At 41.0% G+C, this 18,332-nt stretch overlaps 1 protein-coding gene across 2 annotated transcripts in view; it reads right to left on the bottom strand.

Moving 5' to 3' along the window:
* Positions 1-554: 554 nt before the first annotated feature.
* nol4la (nucleolar protein 4-like a) overlaps positions 555-18,332 on the bottom strand; it is a 33,461-nt gene continuing 15,683 nt past the window's right edge. Inside the window, exons 3-11 of one of the 2 annotated variants that reach the window (XM_088408940.1) lie at positions 15,348-15,459; positions 14,512-14,621; positions 11,696-11,825; positions 9,117-9,409; positions 8,174-8,359; positions 6,588-6,776; positions 5,868-5,984; positions 5,392-5,572; positions 555-4,740 (exon numbers count right to left, since the gene is read on the bottom strand). In XM_088408940.1, the coding sequence (XP_088265066.1) occupies positions 4,523-4,740; positions 5,392-5,572; positions 5,868-5,984; positions 6,588-6,776; positions 8,174-8,359; positions 9,117-9,409; positions 11,696-11,825; positions 14,512-14,621; positions 15,348-15,459 (1,536 nt within the window). In that variant the 3' untranslated portion in view covers positions 555-4,522. The remainder of the gene's footprint in view (positions 4,741-5,391; positions 5,573-5,867; positions 5,985-6,587; positions 6,777-8,173; positions 8,360-9,116; positions 9,410-11,695; positions 11,826-14,511; positions 14,622-15,347; positions 15,460-18,332) is intronic. The other variant, XM_088408941.1, reaches the window with a different exon arrangement.

Here is an 18,332-nt window from a genome sequence, read left to right as displayed (position 1 = left end):
GTCGTGTAAAAAGGGGAATTCAAGATCACATAAACGCAAGACCGCTCACATTCACCCAAATGCAAAACAACAAAAAACCCTCTTAAGCAACCCCAAAACTCTTACACATGAATACAACTCTTTTCCACACATACAAGAAAAGGGGTTAGACATTTTTATCCCTATGTGAGATATGAAAACTGTGTGAAAGGAAGTTGAAAAGTGTAAACAGTAAACCATCTCATATCTCAAATGCTGATTTGCTCTCCCTCCCTGTTTGGAAGTGGCAACAGATTGTAGGTTTTTTTCAGGGGGGGTGAGAGGTAACTGTGACTTTTGGCCTGTACGGTGCTCTCTAGCGGCCGGCTGAGGAGCTGCAAATCTGCTTGTGATCACGACTTAAGAGGTAAGGAGCCGCGTAACCTTTCCTTCATCCTGAGCTATAAAGTGCTTCCAAACTTGCAATAGTTGATCCAGCTGACGCTTGAAATGCAAACGGCACGCATGCCGATATAGAATGTGTCATAATGTGCTAAATAAAGTCATCTCTCTCTCTCTACATTTGTTTGTGTATGTTTTTAATTTTTTTTTTTTTTTTTTTTTGGAAGGTGCAAGCCAGCCGAGTGGGCTGCTTGGTGAGTCCCTTTTCCTTGTTTGGAATGTGCTGAGTGACGGAATGACCTTTTGTCCAAAGTGGGCAGGACACTTGACTTGACTTTGTCACAAACGCTCCACCATCACACTTGAAGTCAAGACTAAAAACAAAACAAAAAAACGAAAATCCAAAGCGGGGAAAGAAAAACACAAGGAATACACTGGACAACCGTGTTTGTGCTGAGTGGCTCACCATCAAAAGTGTGAGACTGTGCTCTCCGCGTGTGCCCTATGACCTCTCACATGCATAAACACGCACACGCACACAGAGGAACAAAAACACGCACACACATTTACTCACAACAGGGAACGTAAACTGTGATGTCTTTACATCTTTGTCAAGGATTGTCTCTTGCGTCTTTGCCACTTTCGAGCATGGGAGTGGTTACAGGTTGGGGGCGGGAGGGGCCTCGGTTTTGCCGGAGTAAGCAAAAACCACACACTCCTCGCATGCAGATGTTTGGGGTAAATCCATTGGGTGTTGCGCATGACAAAACACACACAATTCCTGCTGTATGACAACAATTAAGAAAAAAAAAAAGACTTGTGCTAGTCATGTAGACCTTGGAGAAATGATGAGGCTCATGACCGACATTAGCATTCACAATTTAAATTCAATTAGATCCCAATCTGCATGGGGAATTGACTTGAGATAGAGCGATTATCAGCCGATTATCTATTAGACAAATATTACCACCAGCTTTTTTAAGCACTTCACTGCCTGCCTGGATAAGACAGTTGATTTATTAAAGGGGCAGTGCGTAAAATTTAATATCTAGTGGTGAACAAAAATCGTTTTAACAACTCACAATAAATTAAATGCATAAAGAAAACAAATTCTACCACAACAACTTTTTTTGTTAATAATCATAAGTCTAGTAATCTGTGATTATATTACTTAGGTTGCACCTGCCTAACAGAAGGCTGACTTGTTTGGCCGCCATCTTTGTGCTACAGAACTTCACCAACGTAGTAGGCAGGTAAATTGTGCTCTCTCTCGGAAACGCCAAAGCGTGCATGCTTCAAATTGTTGCATTCTCTTTGTTACCGGTAGGTGGCACTAAATTCAACAGTCACTTTGAAAAGCAGGGAGTGGGCAGTGAATGAGTAAACTTAATTGCCAGCTTAATAAAATAGGATCTTTGACGTCTATGGCCATCAATGATAGGGCAAGTTAGACGATGAAAGTCAATATAACACTGTGATAATTTCTAGGAAATTCAACATTTGCGTTTTGGGGAAATTTGGGAAAATAGAAGAAAATTACGGAGCTATGTATTAGCTTCTAGTTAGCTTGAATTGGAACTTTTCAAGACATGATGATGGTGCCGGGAGCTCCCTGAACTTAGAATTTCAAAACAAAGAAGATAACAAAGAAACTTAATAAATTTACCATTTGAAAATGTGATCAATAAATATATGCTTGAAGACATATCAGAAAAATTGATGTGTTTTTTACACCAGCTTCCATTGATTTCATTCAATCCAAAAGTCATGATTATGTTTTATTTTATTTTTTAAGAGTCCAGACATTAAATCCCAGATACTAAATCATATTTGTCACATTTTTTTTTAAGTGCTTGGCTGAAGGAGGGTGTAAAAGCGGCTGGTACCAAATGAGCTAAGTACTAAAGTAATTAATTACATGAGTAATCAATTACTTTAGCACTTAAGAGGATAATCAATTACTATTCAAACACGACTGCCTAAAGTAATCAATTAATGCAGTTAAGTACTAAAATAACCCTTTATGAATTCATTTAGCACCAGCCATTTTTGAACTAAAAAAAAAAAAATAGTATAAATAAGTACCTGGGGTTGGATGCCTGGACTCTTAAACGAAATAGAATACATGTTTTGGGGTTTGAATGAGTTAACCGAAAATGAATATCTGTCTCCGTGACCACTAATAATCGGTATCGACCCTGAAAAAAGCCACATGGGTACGGAGTATAACCTGACTGATTATCATCAATATTGCACCTTTTCCTGATGGCGCTCACCAATATTCTATTCAAGAATCTCTTTCTTCCCTGGTTGGCGTTTGCACAAAAGGAGGCTTGAAGCTCTCCAAACATCCGAAAATGATTTCTTCACTGTGAAGTAAGCAGCAGGCGCTTTGTTTATCAATCAACGCCCACAAAGTCCAATTGTTGGACGGAAGGTTTTGATACAAATCGGCTGCAGGATAATCAGAGTGTGGCAAAGCAGCTCTCATTTTTCAAATTTGGGACATGAACCTGCGGCGCCAGATGCGCCTAATAGTCATCTAGCTTCACTTTTTGGAAAGCTAAAACACATTTTATAACTATTTGTCCACATTATGATTTGTAATTGTGAAGTTGAAGCAGTTACACACCTTTCCTCACGAATTATTTTTTTTTTATTCGCTGCTATGATTCCGTCCCCATCTGTGGTTCCCTTCTCTATTTGATTAGTTTCAGTGTATAACATAAAGATGCCTGCAAAACTAATTGAACTCGTCCTGTGCTCATGAAAATCGACGAGTTCCAAACATTAAAATCCATTTCCTGCGGGGCTGCGGAAAACCATGCCGTTTATCTTCAGTGGTGCCAAAAAAAAAATCATATATTCGTATAGTACAAATAATGTATATTTGCTCCTCTATCTATGCCAGCCTCAAATAGGGACAGATGGAACGACTGCGGTGAGTATAAAAAAAATGTACACGCGCCTTTCATAACTCTTTTCCGACATGAATGTAAACCGCACAAATTAATTGACTTAAAAAAAAAAATCACATCCAAACTCATGTTAAACGGCACATATCTGCCACCGTTTAAAGTGTCATCGATGAATGTCAAAGAAATTTCAACTGTTCTAGTAGGCTTTTTTCACCCGCCATTTACATTGGAAGGCGGCCCTCATCAAATGGAGCAAATATTGCACAGCGATATTATATATAAGCAGCACAACTTACCAATATTTAGACGGAAATGGCGTTCAAGAGGTCAATAGCAGCATCAAAGGTGCACATATTGGCCATTTAGCACATTTGACAGCAAGCTTCCATTTTCTTGATGTTTTATTGTCAGGCTGTTGGAGGTAAGGTAAGCCTTTTAGGAGCGCTTCCACAAATCAGTCAGACATTTTACCTTTTTCTGGGAAGAAAAAATGTGTCAGCAAAAGCCTACTAGAGCATCTGAACTGTGTTTGTGGTAAATAAGAGGCATTTGAAGTGTGCTCACTCGTATATAGCGTGAGTTTGAAAGTGAGTCATTTTGAATACCACCGCATCTTCGCCTGTTGAGAGGGTGTGCATACTTGTGCAACCTCTTCATCTCAATTGTTGTGTTTTAAAAAGATGTGTAACCTTTCAATTGAATTGTGCAATGGTTTTTCAGTTTCTTTTGACGTTACATGACAAAAATGCCATTGAGTTGGGTCGTGAGGACTTTTTATAAGCACTGTGAATGCTATTCCACTTGATAGCAGTTGATTTCAAATTTCCACACTGAGTAAAGACATTTGTGGGTAAATTGAGGGGAACTGGCCTTTTTTTTTTTTAGTCAATTACGATGGATTACCAAGAGATTTTTCGCAAGCTTTGGCGCATTTAAGGTGGGCGGGGGTCAGGAGATGGCCGATTGGATTTGTTTCCTCCACGCAACATGACTTCCTGAGACAACTAGGGATCGAGGTGGTGAGAGAAACGGAGCGGGGAGACGACAGGAGACAGAGCGCTGAGGTCAATGGGCAGCCAATGCATCAAGAGTGGCGCGGGATGAGTCAAGGTATCTCCCAGGACATGCTGTGCTAGGCAGAACCACTCCCCCCTTTGCCTGTGCCCCTGTCCAACATGGCCAACACTTGACGCATTTACACACGCGGACGACAGACGAACGGACGAGCCGGGTCGGGCCCGGTCTCAGTTCTGCTGCAGAATCAGGCTCTCCAGTTCGTCGGCCGAGCGGAGGAGGAAGGCGGCCGACTCGCGGTATCCGGCGATCAGCTGCCTGACCGCCGTCACTTCCGGGGGGCTGAGCTGGGCCGAAGCCCCCCCGCCCCCGCCGCCTTGCCCGTGACTGTTAGCGCTGGAGGAAGAGGAGTTCGGAGCCACCGACTTCATGCTCAGATCTGTTGGACCTGCCGATGCAAGCGACGTGTCGTCAAGGCCGTGCTTCTCAAATATTTTTTGGAAGGCCCGCCCCAAGGAAAGAGAAAACATTTCACGCTCCACCCGACTCGCTGCATTGTTAATTTCATTTTTTTACCCTGGTTTTTTAATTAACCTAATTAATTCATCATTAACTCTTGCCACTATGAACGTGTGGCGCGGGCTCCACCGAGCCATAAGCTAGTAGCGATCCAGTGCTCCATATAGGCTGGCGGGATAGACATAAATGACAGTGCACAGTTTGCTGCTGGCAGCTTGACACAGTTGCTGCTCCGACTAATCACATTCGAACAAATCATAGTGAGTAGACAGGGCTGTTTCAGCTGGCAAATTCTTCTTAGACCATGAGAATAGGTTTGACTAAAATCTAATATTTCTAGATGGAAAATTAGGGTACTGCTAACCACAGTTTAAATTGAAATAAAAAGAACTTGATAACTGCAGGCCAAGCTCAGTGACTCATTCAAATGCTCTAATTTTAGTCGGTTTTGGCAGAGCATGAAGAAAACACAAATGTGAGACTTTCTATCTTGTCTGTCTACATGCGTTTGTGTTCAAGTATTTGGTGCTTAGACACTTGCAAGACTGTGATTATCCATGCAAACTTGTCGAATGCTCACCGTTGGTTTGGGCGGCAGCAGCGTTCTGCTGGTTGCCGGCCGCGGCCCCGTAGCCGCGCAGGTTGTAGTTGAGGCCTCCGTTGGTGTAGAGCTGGTCTTGGGCAAAAGCAGAGCTGGAAATGACAAAGCCCGACGGCGCCGCCGGTGCCGGCTCCCTGCTGCCGGTCTTGTCCACCTCGTCCTGGGAGTAATGGGACAATTCGATTCAGAGAAATCCCACTTCCCACCTTCCTCGAATGCAGCATTTGAGTTGGGACTATTGTAAGTACAGTTGTTGCTGTGACAATGTCAGGGCTCTTTTTTTTATATAGTATGTAGCGAGCGGCTTATAGTCTGAAATATATGGACAAGGACTTACATCGAAAAAAAGTTTAATATTGCATTGTAAAGGTAGAATTTTAGCTATAGTTCTTGAATTGGGTATGTATAAGTGGCCACAATTTCTCCTTGACTGATGCCATTCTGATTTTTCTTACCGCTGGGTAGATATCGAGTCGCATCCTCTTGGCGGCATTTCGGGTTTCGCTCTCGCATGCAGCGGCGAGGATGTTTTCCGCCATGGCGGAGGTCAGGTGAGGAGGCGTTGGTCTAATCTGTCAGAAAATGTTATGCACGTGAGAAATTGGTGGCAAATTCTGGATGGAACTATTCACATGGTTTGCAAACAAGAATGCCAGGGCACGTCCAGGCTGCACTTCAACTCAAAATCAAAATGACCAAAACCTCTTGTGTTTGGAATTGCACTGATAGATAGCCCCCAAAAGATTCATGTTTGTGTTTTAAACACTATATTAATGTTAGTTCAGTGTAAATGTCATTGTATTGAGATATGTTTCCATTTAAAGTGATTCTATTTTGAATGGGAGGATTTCCTGTAAGCTTGAGAAAACCGGAAAACATGCAGGATACCGGCCCTTGAGGACTGGAGTCCAACACCAATGATCTACAAGATAAATAGTACGCCTTTAGACACCACTACAAATGTAGTTTCAAATTTAAACGAATCAGCTCTTTAAGGCCATTTGTTTTTCGCCCAAATATGCTTTGTGCTGGTTAGGGGTATTTACCTAAAAAAATATTTCCCATGGGCTAAAATCACTGAAAATAGGTTGAGAAGCACTTTCGTAGGAGAACGCCTGTGCTTCTGCCAGCCAAAAGTGCACGTGACACGATAGCGAGAAGGTGGGTGTGAATACCTCAAAACCACTTTTTTTCATGCGGCGACAAGATTTGAGGTAGGTGCGAATGCGCTTGCGGGAGCGCTCTTGGAACTCGGGGAACTGGCGGCCGCAGGATTCCATGATGGCCTGGATCTTCTCCTTGGGCTGCTTGGAGATGGGCACCATGCGGTCCAGATTCTCATCCACGAACAGACGTACAAACATCTGAGGGAGGGGGAGGGAGAGGATGTAGAGCAGAAAAAATGAGATGGAGGGGAGGGGGGGTGGAGTTAAAAACAAAAGCGAGCAAAGGCAATGAGGGGATGGGCGAGCGTTTGATAGCGAGAGCAAAAGGATCAAAAGGGAGGGGGAAGTTGTGTGAGAGAAAAAAAAACAAGATAAAAATACAACCATTGCATCATGAGAAAGACATTATTGCTTGAGCATGACAAGTTTTGTTTCTGATGAAACATTCAAATATACACCAAAACGATCACAATTCTTCAGTAAGAGAGAATGCAATGCCCCGAGTCTTTTTAAGGCAGTGACACCAATACGATAACCGATAAACAGCCTAGAGTGAAGTCCGATACCGATTTTGATCCGACATCAACAGGAATGATACAGGCCTTTATTTATTATTTAATATGTAGTGTCAAAAGAGACTTGATCAAGTGACACTATTCAAACAAAGAACAATGGTTGTCAACAGCAGGGAGGAGAAAATATGACCCATTTATTACCAAACATTTGGGTTGGGTCAAACATTAGAATGTAACGCACTTGACTGAAAAAAATACAAAATAATTAAAGGACCCTTATACCGTATATGAGTTCTAATATCAGAGATTACAGATGTAGACCGACATAATGCAGGTAATGTATTTTTGTTAATCTGATATCGGACCAACGTTCGATATCAGTAATGGATCGGGAAACCCCTAATGCCATTGACAATTGCTAGGTTGTCTGTTTTCATATGATGGTGCTTAAATTAAGATGACTTCCCGAAGGCAAAGCTACGTGCTTGTTTTCAATTTACAATGTTAACGTTGGGTGATACGGCCAAAACATAACCTCTTTTTTTTTTTTCAGTCAATCTAATCGATGTTGCGTTATTCAAAAAATTTGCCAAAAAATTTCAGACGACAAAAGGTGAAATATTTAGCCGAAGTTTAATATTCACAGCTTGTGCAAAACTTACTTTAATTCAACAAGAGAAATCCTTGAAAATCCATTTTAACTGGATTGCTATATACAAGTAGGTTGAAAATCTACAGTATTTTAATTGGCTGGCAGTGAATGTTAATTAGTTAGTATCTATGGTAAACATGTTTTGTACTGGAAAGCCATCCAGCATTCTGCCATTTATGTCACTGGACTATAAACCGCAGGGCTCAAATCATGAGAAAAAAGTTGCGGGTTCTAGATAAATAAAAATAAAGTAAATGTATATAAATATGGTCATTCCTATTGTTCTACATTGGCTGTTTTGAGAAATGATCTTAATTCATTCGACAAGTACACTCATAACTCAAATCACTCGTACCACAGCTCATTTGAAATGAAGGGAAAACAAATTCACACCTTCTATTCTGGTCAAAAGGAAACATGTGACTTACATTGAAAGCTTTGAGCCTTTCGGGGTCCATCCCCTCTGCGTCATTGATCTTATCGCTGTCGTCGTGGTCATCGTGTTCGTCGTCGTCGTCGTCCATTATCTGTGCGCGGCCGGCGGTCAAGTCCTCAGCGCACGCGCTCAGTTCGGTCTTGACCGAGTCGTAACTTCCGGAGCTGTACGGAGGCGACTGCAACAAATGAGACGTAAGAGAGCACATCAGATGGTGCCTTCGCAAACATACTTTTCATTTTCCATGCTTACATGCTGTAGGATTAGTTTTCAGTTATTCTTCAGAAAAATTGCTTATATCAGAAGTACAGATCTCAAAATCTAATCAGAGCCTTTCTGAAGTTCGGGAATGGATGCATAATCCATAATTGACGTTACAGTTAAAAAATGAAAGATATTTGGCTGTAAAAATTCCATTATCAGTAATTTAAGTCATTAGCATATGAGGTTGATTGCCCATATGAGTGATTAACCTTCCTGTTATGTTTGTTTGCAAGGAACAGCAAAAATGTCCTTGGGTCACTTTGACCCAGGTCATATTTAGTCAACCAAACATGTCTGAAATATTACATCTAAATCCATGATTTTATTATCCAAAAGCGTGAAAAACTCTGTTTTGTGCTTGGAAAGTCACTCACAAAGTGACAGGGCAATAATTAAATTATATCGATATAATTAGGTTTATTTCTCTGCTTCTCTGCAATAGTGATAAAATCCTGGTAATCCAGCTAACTAACAGATCTCGCAACTGTGATTTTGTTGATGAGATAAGGTAGTCGAAAACAGAGTCTCATTTACAATATCAACATGGCCGAGGCCCCGCCCCCAGTTACAAGAGCGTGTACAGACTTTTGCAACCCCTTGATTTTATGTGTCTTTTTCCTTTCCTCTCCTGTAAAAGTTAAAATAGCAAAACAAATATTCTCCTCAGGTACCTTGGCGTATTCTGTTTTGACGGGGAACTTCCTGACAGGTTCTGCCGGAAAAGAGTTTGGCGGCGAACAACCGGCGGGCAGCAGTCGCTCGCTCAGGTTGACCGGCTGCTGCTCGTCCGAGGAGGCAGAGGACAAGGTGGTGCTGAAGTCCAGCGGGGCGCTCAAGCCGTTCTCCGTCACCTCCCCGTACGAGGCCCCGCCTTCCGCCGGGTTCCCACCCACGGGCTGGGCCTCGGGCGAGGTCATGGCCGCCATCCCGTTGCCGCCGCTGCTTTCCGAGGAGTCGTCGTCTGCTGCGAGACACACAGATTTATTGATCCTGGCGTGGTCAATTTATTTGCACTTTCTCAGGCTAAATGTACATTCAGCTTCAAAAGATATTAGTTCATAGAAGTAATGAATGTGGATATAAAACATCAACGCACCATTTCCACAAGTAATTTGACCTATTATATTATATTATTAGAATACATGCTATGTTGTGGGTAGCTCGGTGGCGCAGTGAATAGCAAGTCCGCCTCACGTTTAAAGGGACTCGAGTTCAAAGCCACCTCGTGCCGGCCTTCCTGTGTGGAGTTTGCATGTTCTCCCTGAGCCTGCGTGGGTTCTCTCCGGGCACTCCGGCTTCCTCTCACGTTCCAAAAACATGCATGGCAGGTGTATTGGACAAAGGAAATTTTCCTTGGGTGTGTGGGTGTGTGGATGGTGCCCTGCAATTGGCTGTCAACCAGTTCAGGGTGTCCCCCGCCTACTGCCCGAAGTCAGCTGGGATAGGGCCCAGCAAGCCTGCGACCCTTGTGAGGATAAGTGGCTATAGAAAATGGATGGATGCAAGTTGTATCATGTATATTGTGTTGTCAGGCAATTAAAATGTAACTAATTAATCACAGAATTTTGAATTAATAATCAAAGTTATGTTTTTAAACAAGTTCCTGTGAAATTTCTGCAAAGCTTGTAACAGATATTTGCGTGCGTAACATTAAAATGAAAAAGTGGTTTTTTTTTTTTTTTTTTTGCAATGAGCCGTCAAACTTTTTAAAGTATAAATACATAATTAGTCTGTCTTTGTATACAGGTATGTACGTACATACATTCAGTATATACACATATATACCTATAAATATGCATACTATATACTATATTTACATATACATATGCACATATATACATATGTACATAAATGCATATATACACATATACCTATATACATGTATACATAGGTATAGATATATACATATGTACTTTACATACGTGGACACAGAAAATACATTATATCCATCTATAGACACATATTTACATTTATAGATATATACGTGCTGTACATACTGTACGTGGACACAGTAAATACACATGTCCATCTATATATATATATATATATATATATATATATATATATATATATATATATATATATATATATATATATATATATCTATATATCTATATATATATATATATATATATATATATATATATATATCTATATATATATATCTATATATATATCTATATCTATATATATATATATATATATATATATATATATATATATATATATATATATATATATATATATATATATATATATACACACACAGTATATGTATATAGTTCCATGGTGATTTTTGTGTCATGTGTTGCTTGAGAGCTTGTCCCTTTCAGTGCCTTGTGCGGGTTTGTCCTACTTTTCTAAGGCTATCTTGAACTCTGCAAGCGAGGGCGAGCCAGCTCGACACTGAGGCAGCCCTCCTGCTGCAGCTGCAAGAGTGGATTTACCGATTTGGATTAGTCCACTAAGAACAAGCCAAGCTGTTGGCCGCGATTTGTTGATACTGTTTCTGTACAAGATGGCAGTGACTGGAAAACTTAACAACTATTAACATCATTTTTGCCTCAATTTTTCAATTCCTTCCATTAATCAGATTTGTTATTTCCATTCCTTTATTTAAAAACAGGACAAGTTGAAGTGGACAGTTACAACACATTTACCGTTTTGTTCCATTTTATCCATCAGAAATGTGGCAAAATTGTTACCGTTGAGATGTTGAAATTGAGATTTGGTTTAACAGCAAGTCAAGTCAAATTTATGTGTACTGTATAGCACTTTGATGAATGCTAATGCTAACGCAAAACATGCAATGCCATAATAAATGCCAACAGTTTAAGCAACACATAATATACCAACTCGCATAGGCATATATTATTTATTCCTAGCAAAAAGAAAAACGACTAATATTAATGGTGATTGTGGAGTGATTTATGAAAATTGAGCGGAAAGTGTTTTCGTTTGTCTGCACTCTACTGCCGCCTGGTGGCCAAGTGGAGAAGCCACAATGATGTCATTGAACATGAACAAATTGTTAGTCTCTTACTCTACGTTTTTATACAGCAGTGTGATGTTTTCCTTATTCAAAAACACATTACGGAATTTTTGGGGGAAGGCTAGAACGGAGTAACGACAATTCCAGTACTTTGAATATAAAAAGATGATTTGAGGAGCGACGAGAGACAAATGACGAAACAAATTCCACTTGTGTTGTGGAAGCGAAGGCAGCGAGTTAGCATCAGGCTAGCCTCACCGTCATCTGCTGGGATGCCGAGCTTGGCTCCGTTGGGGGGGCCGCCCGGCCCGGGCGCCGACGGCCGCTCGACTGCCGCCCACGTGGGCTCGGCGCCGTTCATGTCTTCACTGCTCACCGACGAGTCATCCTACGGTTGACGCACAAAAGCACATTATCATTTTTTTTTCAGCCGTCCTGCTTATATGAATGTTTACACTGTGCAATACTGTGTCTACAATCTGCAATATTTGAAAAGTCAAATGCCATCATATTTGCACAATATGTACATATTTTCCCTCCCTGCACTATTACTATTCAAACGGAAATACACAGTTTGTACATCACTGTCGTCAGGCAGAATACTCATATCTCCAAATTCATCACTTTTCAGTAAACTCCAAAACATGGCAAGTTTATTCAACCATTAGCATTGCAAGCGTTCAATTTTCAATACGTTAGATTGGTCAATCATTTATAAAAAATAAATCAATAAAGAAATAACACCTATGTGCATGTGTGGACAGACCATTATACTACATTTTTGAATAATATGAACGTTGCCAAAAGGTTTTGGCATCCCACTATTGATATTCATGGCATATGGTGTCACCTTTCCCTCCAAATTTATGTTGCAATACTTTTTTTCCATTTTTTATATTCTTTATAAAAGTAGGGAACAAAATGTAAGAATTTCATTACTCAGTGCTACAGATGTTTTTTGCCATGCTTATGACAAATATTGTGAACATTTATTAGAGATGGGCAAGCACACTTCCTTAGTATCGGCCCGATATCCTGCTTTAATTTGAGGAATCAGTACTCTCAACATTGGCCTATATTGGTACAGTATGAGCCATTTTGTGGGCGTTGTACTATCTGGAATTAAAGACATATACTTGACAGATGTCCATTTCTGTAAGTATGTATTAGCGATGGGCATGTAGTGATACCAGGAATTGGTATTGAGTCAATACCTGGCCTTATGTACTTGTGATGGAAACCGATACTAGTATCACCCGAGATTACAAATTAGTAATTACAAATTAGGAGAATTTGCCATTAACGTAATGATCTTTAAACTAAAAAAAAAAAGATCTTTGAATATACAGGTTTTTTTTTTTTTTTTTTTTTTAGAATTGTGTGTTGTTTTTTTGTTTTGGGGGGTGATTGTTGATTATCAGTTGCTCGTACTGCTATCAAGGAGGAAAAATGGTATCAAACATCCTTCCTCTTTCTGCTGACCAAGTAAGGCATAGAACGTAGACATCCGTTTTCAGAGAGAATAAGTAAAATGCCATCAAGAAAAAAAATAATACTTTGGCTAAATGAAAAATGTAAAATAAGGTGAGAGTAAAATCCCTTTTGATATTTCCTGGATGGGCTGATGCTGCCACACACGGACACGCACAAAGGACTGTAGTTTGTTTAGGTTAGCAAGGAGCGCTGCCAATTCGGGCGTGTGTGCTCGACTTTGTTGATGCTGTCAACTCCAAAGGCGAGCTGAGCACACTTTCGCTTTCACGCACAACAAACACTTGGCGGCCTTGCAGCCTCCATCGCAGCAGCTGCTGCTGCTGAGGCTGAACGATCACTAAGCTGCGAGCGACACAAGGCGCGTTTCTCCGTTTGGCTTGCTTGCTTTTGTTTGTACTCACCCGCGAATGCCGGCCTGGCGATTGCCTGAGCCCCCAAAAGCGCCCATCACGCGCCACTGCCGCTCCCTGTACTTTCAAGCTGACTGCAAGGCGCAAGGCATGCGCACGGGCAGGGCAAGAGTGGGGGGTAGAGGGGGTAGGGGGAAGGAGGGGGGGGGGGGGTCTCTGTCATAGACTCGCTCGCTTTGGGAGGAGTCGCCCGCATGACGTCACGCCCACGAACTAATCTCGGTTCACGGTGGGGGGAAAAGGGGGAGGGGCTAGAGCGCTCCAATAACTCCACAAATGCAAACAATTTTGACTTTTCTAGAGAGCAGGCAACTGAGGCAATTGACTGCAACTATCTGCAGCAAGGGCTCCTCAACTGCCGTTTTTTTTTTCCTTGTATTGTCCCAAAATTTCAACAAGTCAATTTATGCTTTCAAGTTGTTACAACTAAAATTACTGTTTTAGCCCGAAAAATATTTGTTTTTGTTTCGCTAGCATCCTTAACGCTTTTATTCCTGAAGCGTCAATTTCCAGTCCACGATGGCCTGTGTTTGTTTTTTTTCCAAGTTTTTCTTTGCCCCACACCTGATTCAAATGATCATTATGAAGCTCCTGCAGAGGTCGCTGATGAGCTAATCATTTGAATCAGGTGTGTTGCAAACAAAAACCTGGAAAACATGCAGGACACAAGCTCTTGTGGATTAGAGTATGAATGTCCAGGAGAAAGAGGGTTAATACATGTGCAATATTTTGTACAATGCTTTGATATTTACGTCAAAGGGAAAGCAATGAAAGAAGACATTAGGGAGCTGAAATTTCAAATGTCAAAGTTCAAAACTGCACGACACTTAGTTATGATACAACCAGGAGTGTGCCATCCCTTGGCAAAAAGACTGTGAGAATGATGTGGAAGAAAACGACCAAAAATGGTCATAATACCTGATTAAATCCGGTATAATGGAGGAGAAACATCAGTGCCATTGCAAAATCTTTTCTGTTTGTCATATCTATAGAATTGAATGATCAAAGTTTGCATCCTGCTTACGAGAACACAATACAGTATATTCAGTTGTAACTAATAAAAATAATAATTTAATAAGATGTGCTTCCACCATTTCATTTTGAATCTGTCATATGTAACTCATTATTTTTGGTGTATTGAAATGAACACAAAAAGCGAAGATGCCTCACCCTCTCGGTGGCAGTCATGCATTGCAGCTTCATTTGCTTCAGGTAGGTGGCAGTCAAGGGCATGTTGTAGTCGATCAGGTCAGGCACCAGCGAGCTTGGGCGATCGTTTTCTGACAAAACAAACAATCATAAAAGTGACCATTTTTGCCGTCATCTTTTCAATGCCACCCAATCCTCTTTGTGTTGTTGTGGAAAAAAGGAAAGCAATATTGTACAGCAGTACTATGTTTGCAAGTTTGTTTTTTCTTATTGTTTTAACAATAATGTGATGTTTCATTTTATGCTAAGTTAAAATGTAACTCGCTGTTGTTAGGTAGAAATTAGATGACTTTTTTTTTTGGGGGGGGGGGGGGGGGGCTAAAAAAGGTTTCAATAACAGCTATCTGGTGAATAAGAAAATCAGTGTGCTTATGACACGCTAAATGTTTGCGCAGCAATGACCCCAAAAAAATGTTTCTCTTGGAAATGAAACGAAATTAAAATGGTTAAATTGATCTTGCTTGGCCGGGAGCTCAGAACCCCTAAACCTTTGTCCCTAGAAACGCCCCGTAAATTTATTTTAGTCAGAACCCTAAATTGGAACAAAGTATCTGCAGTTCCTCCGCTGTCCACTCGAGGGAGTCTTCCATCATCCCATTGCTGCCAGTGGGCCTCTTCATTGAGTCTTTGTTACATCATGTTGCATCCATCCATCATCCATCATCTATCTAGTGACTTGAACCATTTGAAAAACAAGTCTCGGGACTCTAATTAAATGTAGCAGCAGCTTGCACTCATGAAACGTTAACATTTTGAGATTTTGAAAGGTGGAGGCCTTCCGAGCGAGGTTGCGTTACCTTTGAACTCTGCGGTGCTGGGGTTGATGTGCATCCTCTTCTGACACTCGCCGCAGCTCATGAGGAAGCGAGTCACCGCCTCTCGGGGCAAAAAGGCGTACGTCTCTGCGATCTGTGGAGGGGGTGGACATAAAAATGCATCAAATGTGTGTTGACACATATTACTGTAGATTTATTTATTTATTCCATGGCAAAAGTTTGATGTCAGTGATCATTCCAGGTGATCATCTCGATTTCTGTTCTGACCAGAGTTGCAAAATCAGAAAAGCTGAAAACTTTGCATGGGAATGTACGGGAATGAGGCAGGCGTTTACTAAATCGAAGGCTTTTTTTTTTTTTACGGGGTTGGAAGAATCCCCGGAAAGTAATGAAAAAAAAGTCTTGTAAACTCGCCACACATCAAAGAAGATTTTTATTTTTAATAATTCACCAACACAAGTATACAAAATGAAACTTGAAAATCTTGAATCAATTGAGTCAAAATCAGTTCCACTTTTAACTGTCAATCAAATCAAACTTCAACCATGCTAGGATAAGGCCACTGCCCACACTTTGGCTATCATGTCAAACTTTTTTTTTTTCTTAAATGATCCCCACTTTTCCCTTTTTCTCTGTACACGGCCGACAACGAGGCACTCTAAAGACGCTAGAATCAGTGGACTATCCAAAAGGAAGCAGAAAAGAAACATTGCTAGCTGGCCAACTTCACCAGAAGCTGTCACATCCTTCTTTTTTCTTTCCCCTCACTTTTCTGCCTCTAATCTATGATGCATGCAAACTCATAGAAGACAACAAGGCGCTCTAGCTATGCCATCCCAAAAATCCAAATTTTCACGGGCTGTCAAGTTGGAATTAAAAAAAATAATTCCTCCCCCATCCTAGAGACCAGTGTAAACTTTACAATTGTGATGTATAAAACTATGATTCTGAATTATATGGAATGATATTGATTAATATGAAATCATGTGGAGAGCTGTTGAATGATGCAATTACAAAACATCTTGATTTGTTTGTAATTAATATAAGAAAAAAATTGATGTAGTGATGCACAGAAAAATGTAATGTTAGAACAGTTTAAATCAGCCAAAAAGTGTGGAAATGAAAGAAAAAATGTGCAAAAAGATTTTTTAAAAACTGTATTTTGAAACTAAAAAAATGCGGATGAAAAGGATGAAAAACTGTAAAATAAGAAAAATGGTACTGGCGAAAAATGTTCAAACTGTTAGTAAAATTTATATTTAGCTTTTACGATGTAGGAGAGTTACATTAATGTTGAAAATAGATCAGCAGGTGAAGTGATTGAGTTTAAAATTGAGAATGGGAACAAAGTTTTCAATTGGGGGGTGAGACAACTATGAAAGTTAGAAAAGAAATTAGTTTGAAATTGAATGGCAAAATATGATGTGGAAAAGATATAATAATGAAAATAAAGGTATTGTGTGAATGCTTGCAATAAAAAATAAAGTGAGAATAACGTGCGGATGCTTTCAGCTTTTCGAATCCTGCGATTCGTTCTTAACAAGCTGATTGGTCAGTCCACTTTTGCCCTGCCCTGAGTGGTCGCTTTTCCATGACTCATGCTTTCAGCATGCACGCAATTAAGTATGACATTGTTTGTCACACATTTGACCCGAGGAAGCGAATCTCAGAATTGATGTTATAGGGTCTACAACAAAAATCTCCACCTTAGCGTTGGTGCCATGCTCGGCCTCGACAACCCCCACCAACACCCCCCCACTCTGCCCTCCCCTCCTCCTCACCCCCTCTGGCGTTTCCCTGGAAAACACGACCTTCACAAGACCACGGAGAGACAGCAGGGGTGCCCACCCCCACCAGGCCCACCGCCGCTACCACGGCTCCAGATCCCCTTGACACACACACACACACGCGCGCGCGCGCACACACACACACATCCCGGCCCCTTGAGGCAGCTGAGAGGGAAAGGCCACCCAGAGGAGCGCGCTCCTCCCAGAAGGCCACAGTGACACTTGCATATTCTGCCCTGCCCCACTCATGCCGCCTGCCTGCTCAAAAGGGGACACGCGATCAGACGTGACAGGACCTCTCTACAGGGCACGGGCACTAGTCCAATTGGGTTTTGGGGGGGGGGCTCACCAAAGTGCGGCAAAAACACAGCGGCGCCCATTTTTGTCCCGTCCCACTCGGTCAGGGCGTCAGACGATGCACAGCGGCGTTTGTGGTTGCCTTTTGTTCTTCCGCCACTGGTCATGTGACACATCTGGCCAAGTTGCATTTGTTCCCTTGGAAACGATGGATGCTCAAAATTAGGCATTGTGTGGCCGGTGCAAAAAAAAAAACTACTAATAAATCATTTGGTGTTTAGGCTTGTCCCGTTCCAACCACGAGATCAGAAATTGTGACGAATCATATGATTTTTAGTTGAAAAGGAATTATTTCATTTCTAAATGAAATACATGAGTAAAATTGTTAGAGCTATAAAAAAATGTAATATCTGCCCAAGCATTTTCTTAACAATAATTTGGTGGACGGTAGGTGACCAAGCTGTTTTTAAAATGGCTTTCTGATTATTATTGCATCAAGGAGTATACAGTAATGCACCTGATTTTATTCATCTTGAGGGGCAGCCATTTTGTCACAAGCTGTCAACTGATAATGACATCCCGGTTGCTCAGGTCACGACCAATCACGTTTTACTTGTTTCATTAGTTTGGGCATGTGACATTTACAAGCTGAGCTGTGATTGGTTGTTACCTGAGCAACTGTTAGGTCATTTCCAGGTTGAGAGTCAAGTAGCAATATGACCGCACCTTGAGATAAATCGGATGGATTCTCCTGCCCAATTCGTGAAAGAAATTTTTGGCGTTGACTTCCCTTTTAACCACATTTTCATTTATTCCTGCTCCATTTTATTCATTTGAAAGAAAATGTCTGCCCATATTCGGCATTGTGTTTTATTGTTATTTTACTTAAAGGGACACTGTGTAAGATTTAGACCATTTTTCA

Source organism: Hippichthys cyanospilos, chromosome 2, assembly GCF_059441005.1.
Source record: "Hippichthys cyanospilos isolate Australia breed blue-spotted pipefish chromosome 2, RoL_Hcya_1.0, whole genome shotgun sequence".
NCBI lineage: Eukaryota > Metazoa > Chordata > Actinopteri > Syngnathiformes > Syngnathidae > Hippichthys > Hippichthys cyanospilos.
Note: the sequence above shows the minus strand (reverse complement) of the source record. Positions and strands in the feature narration are given on the sequence as shown.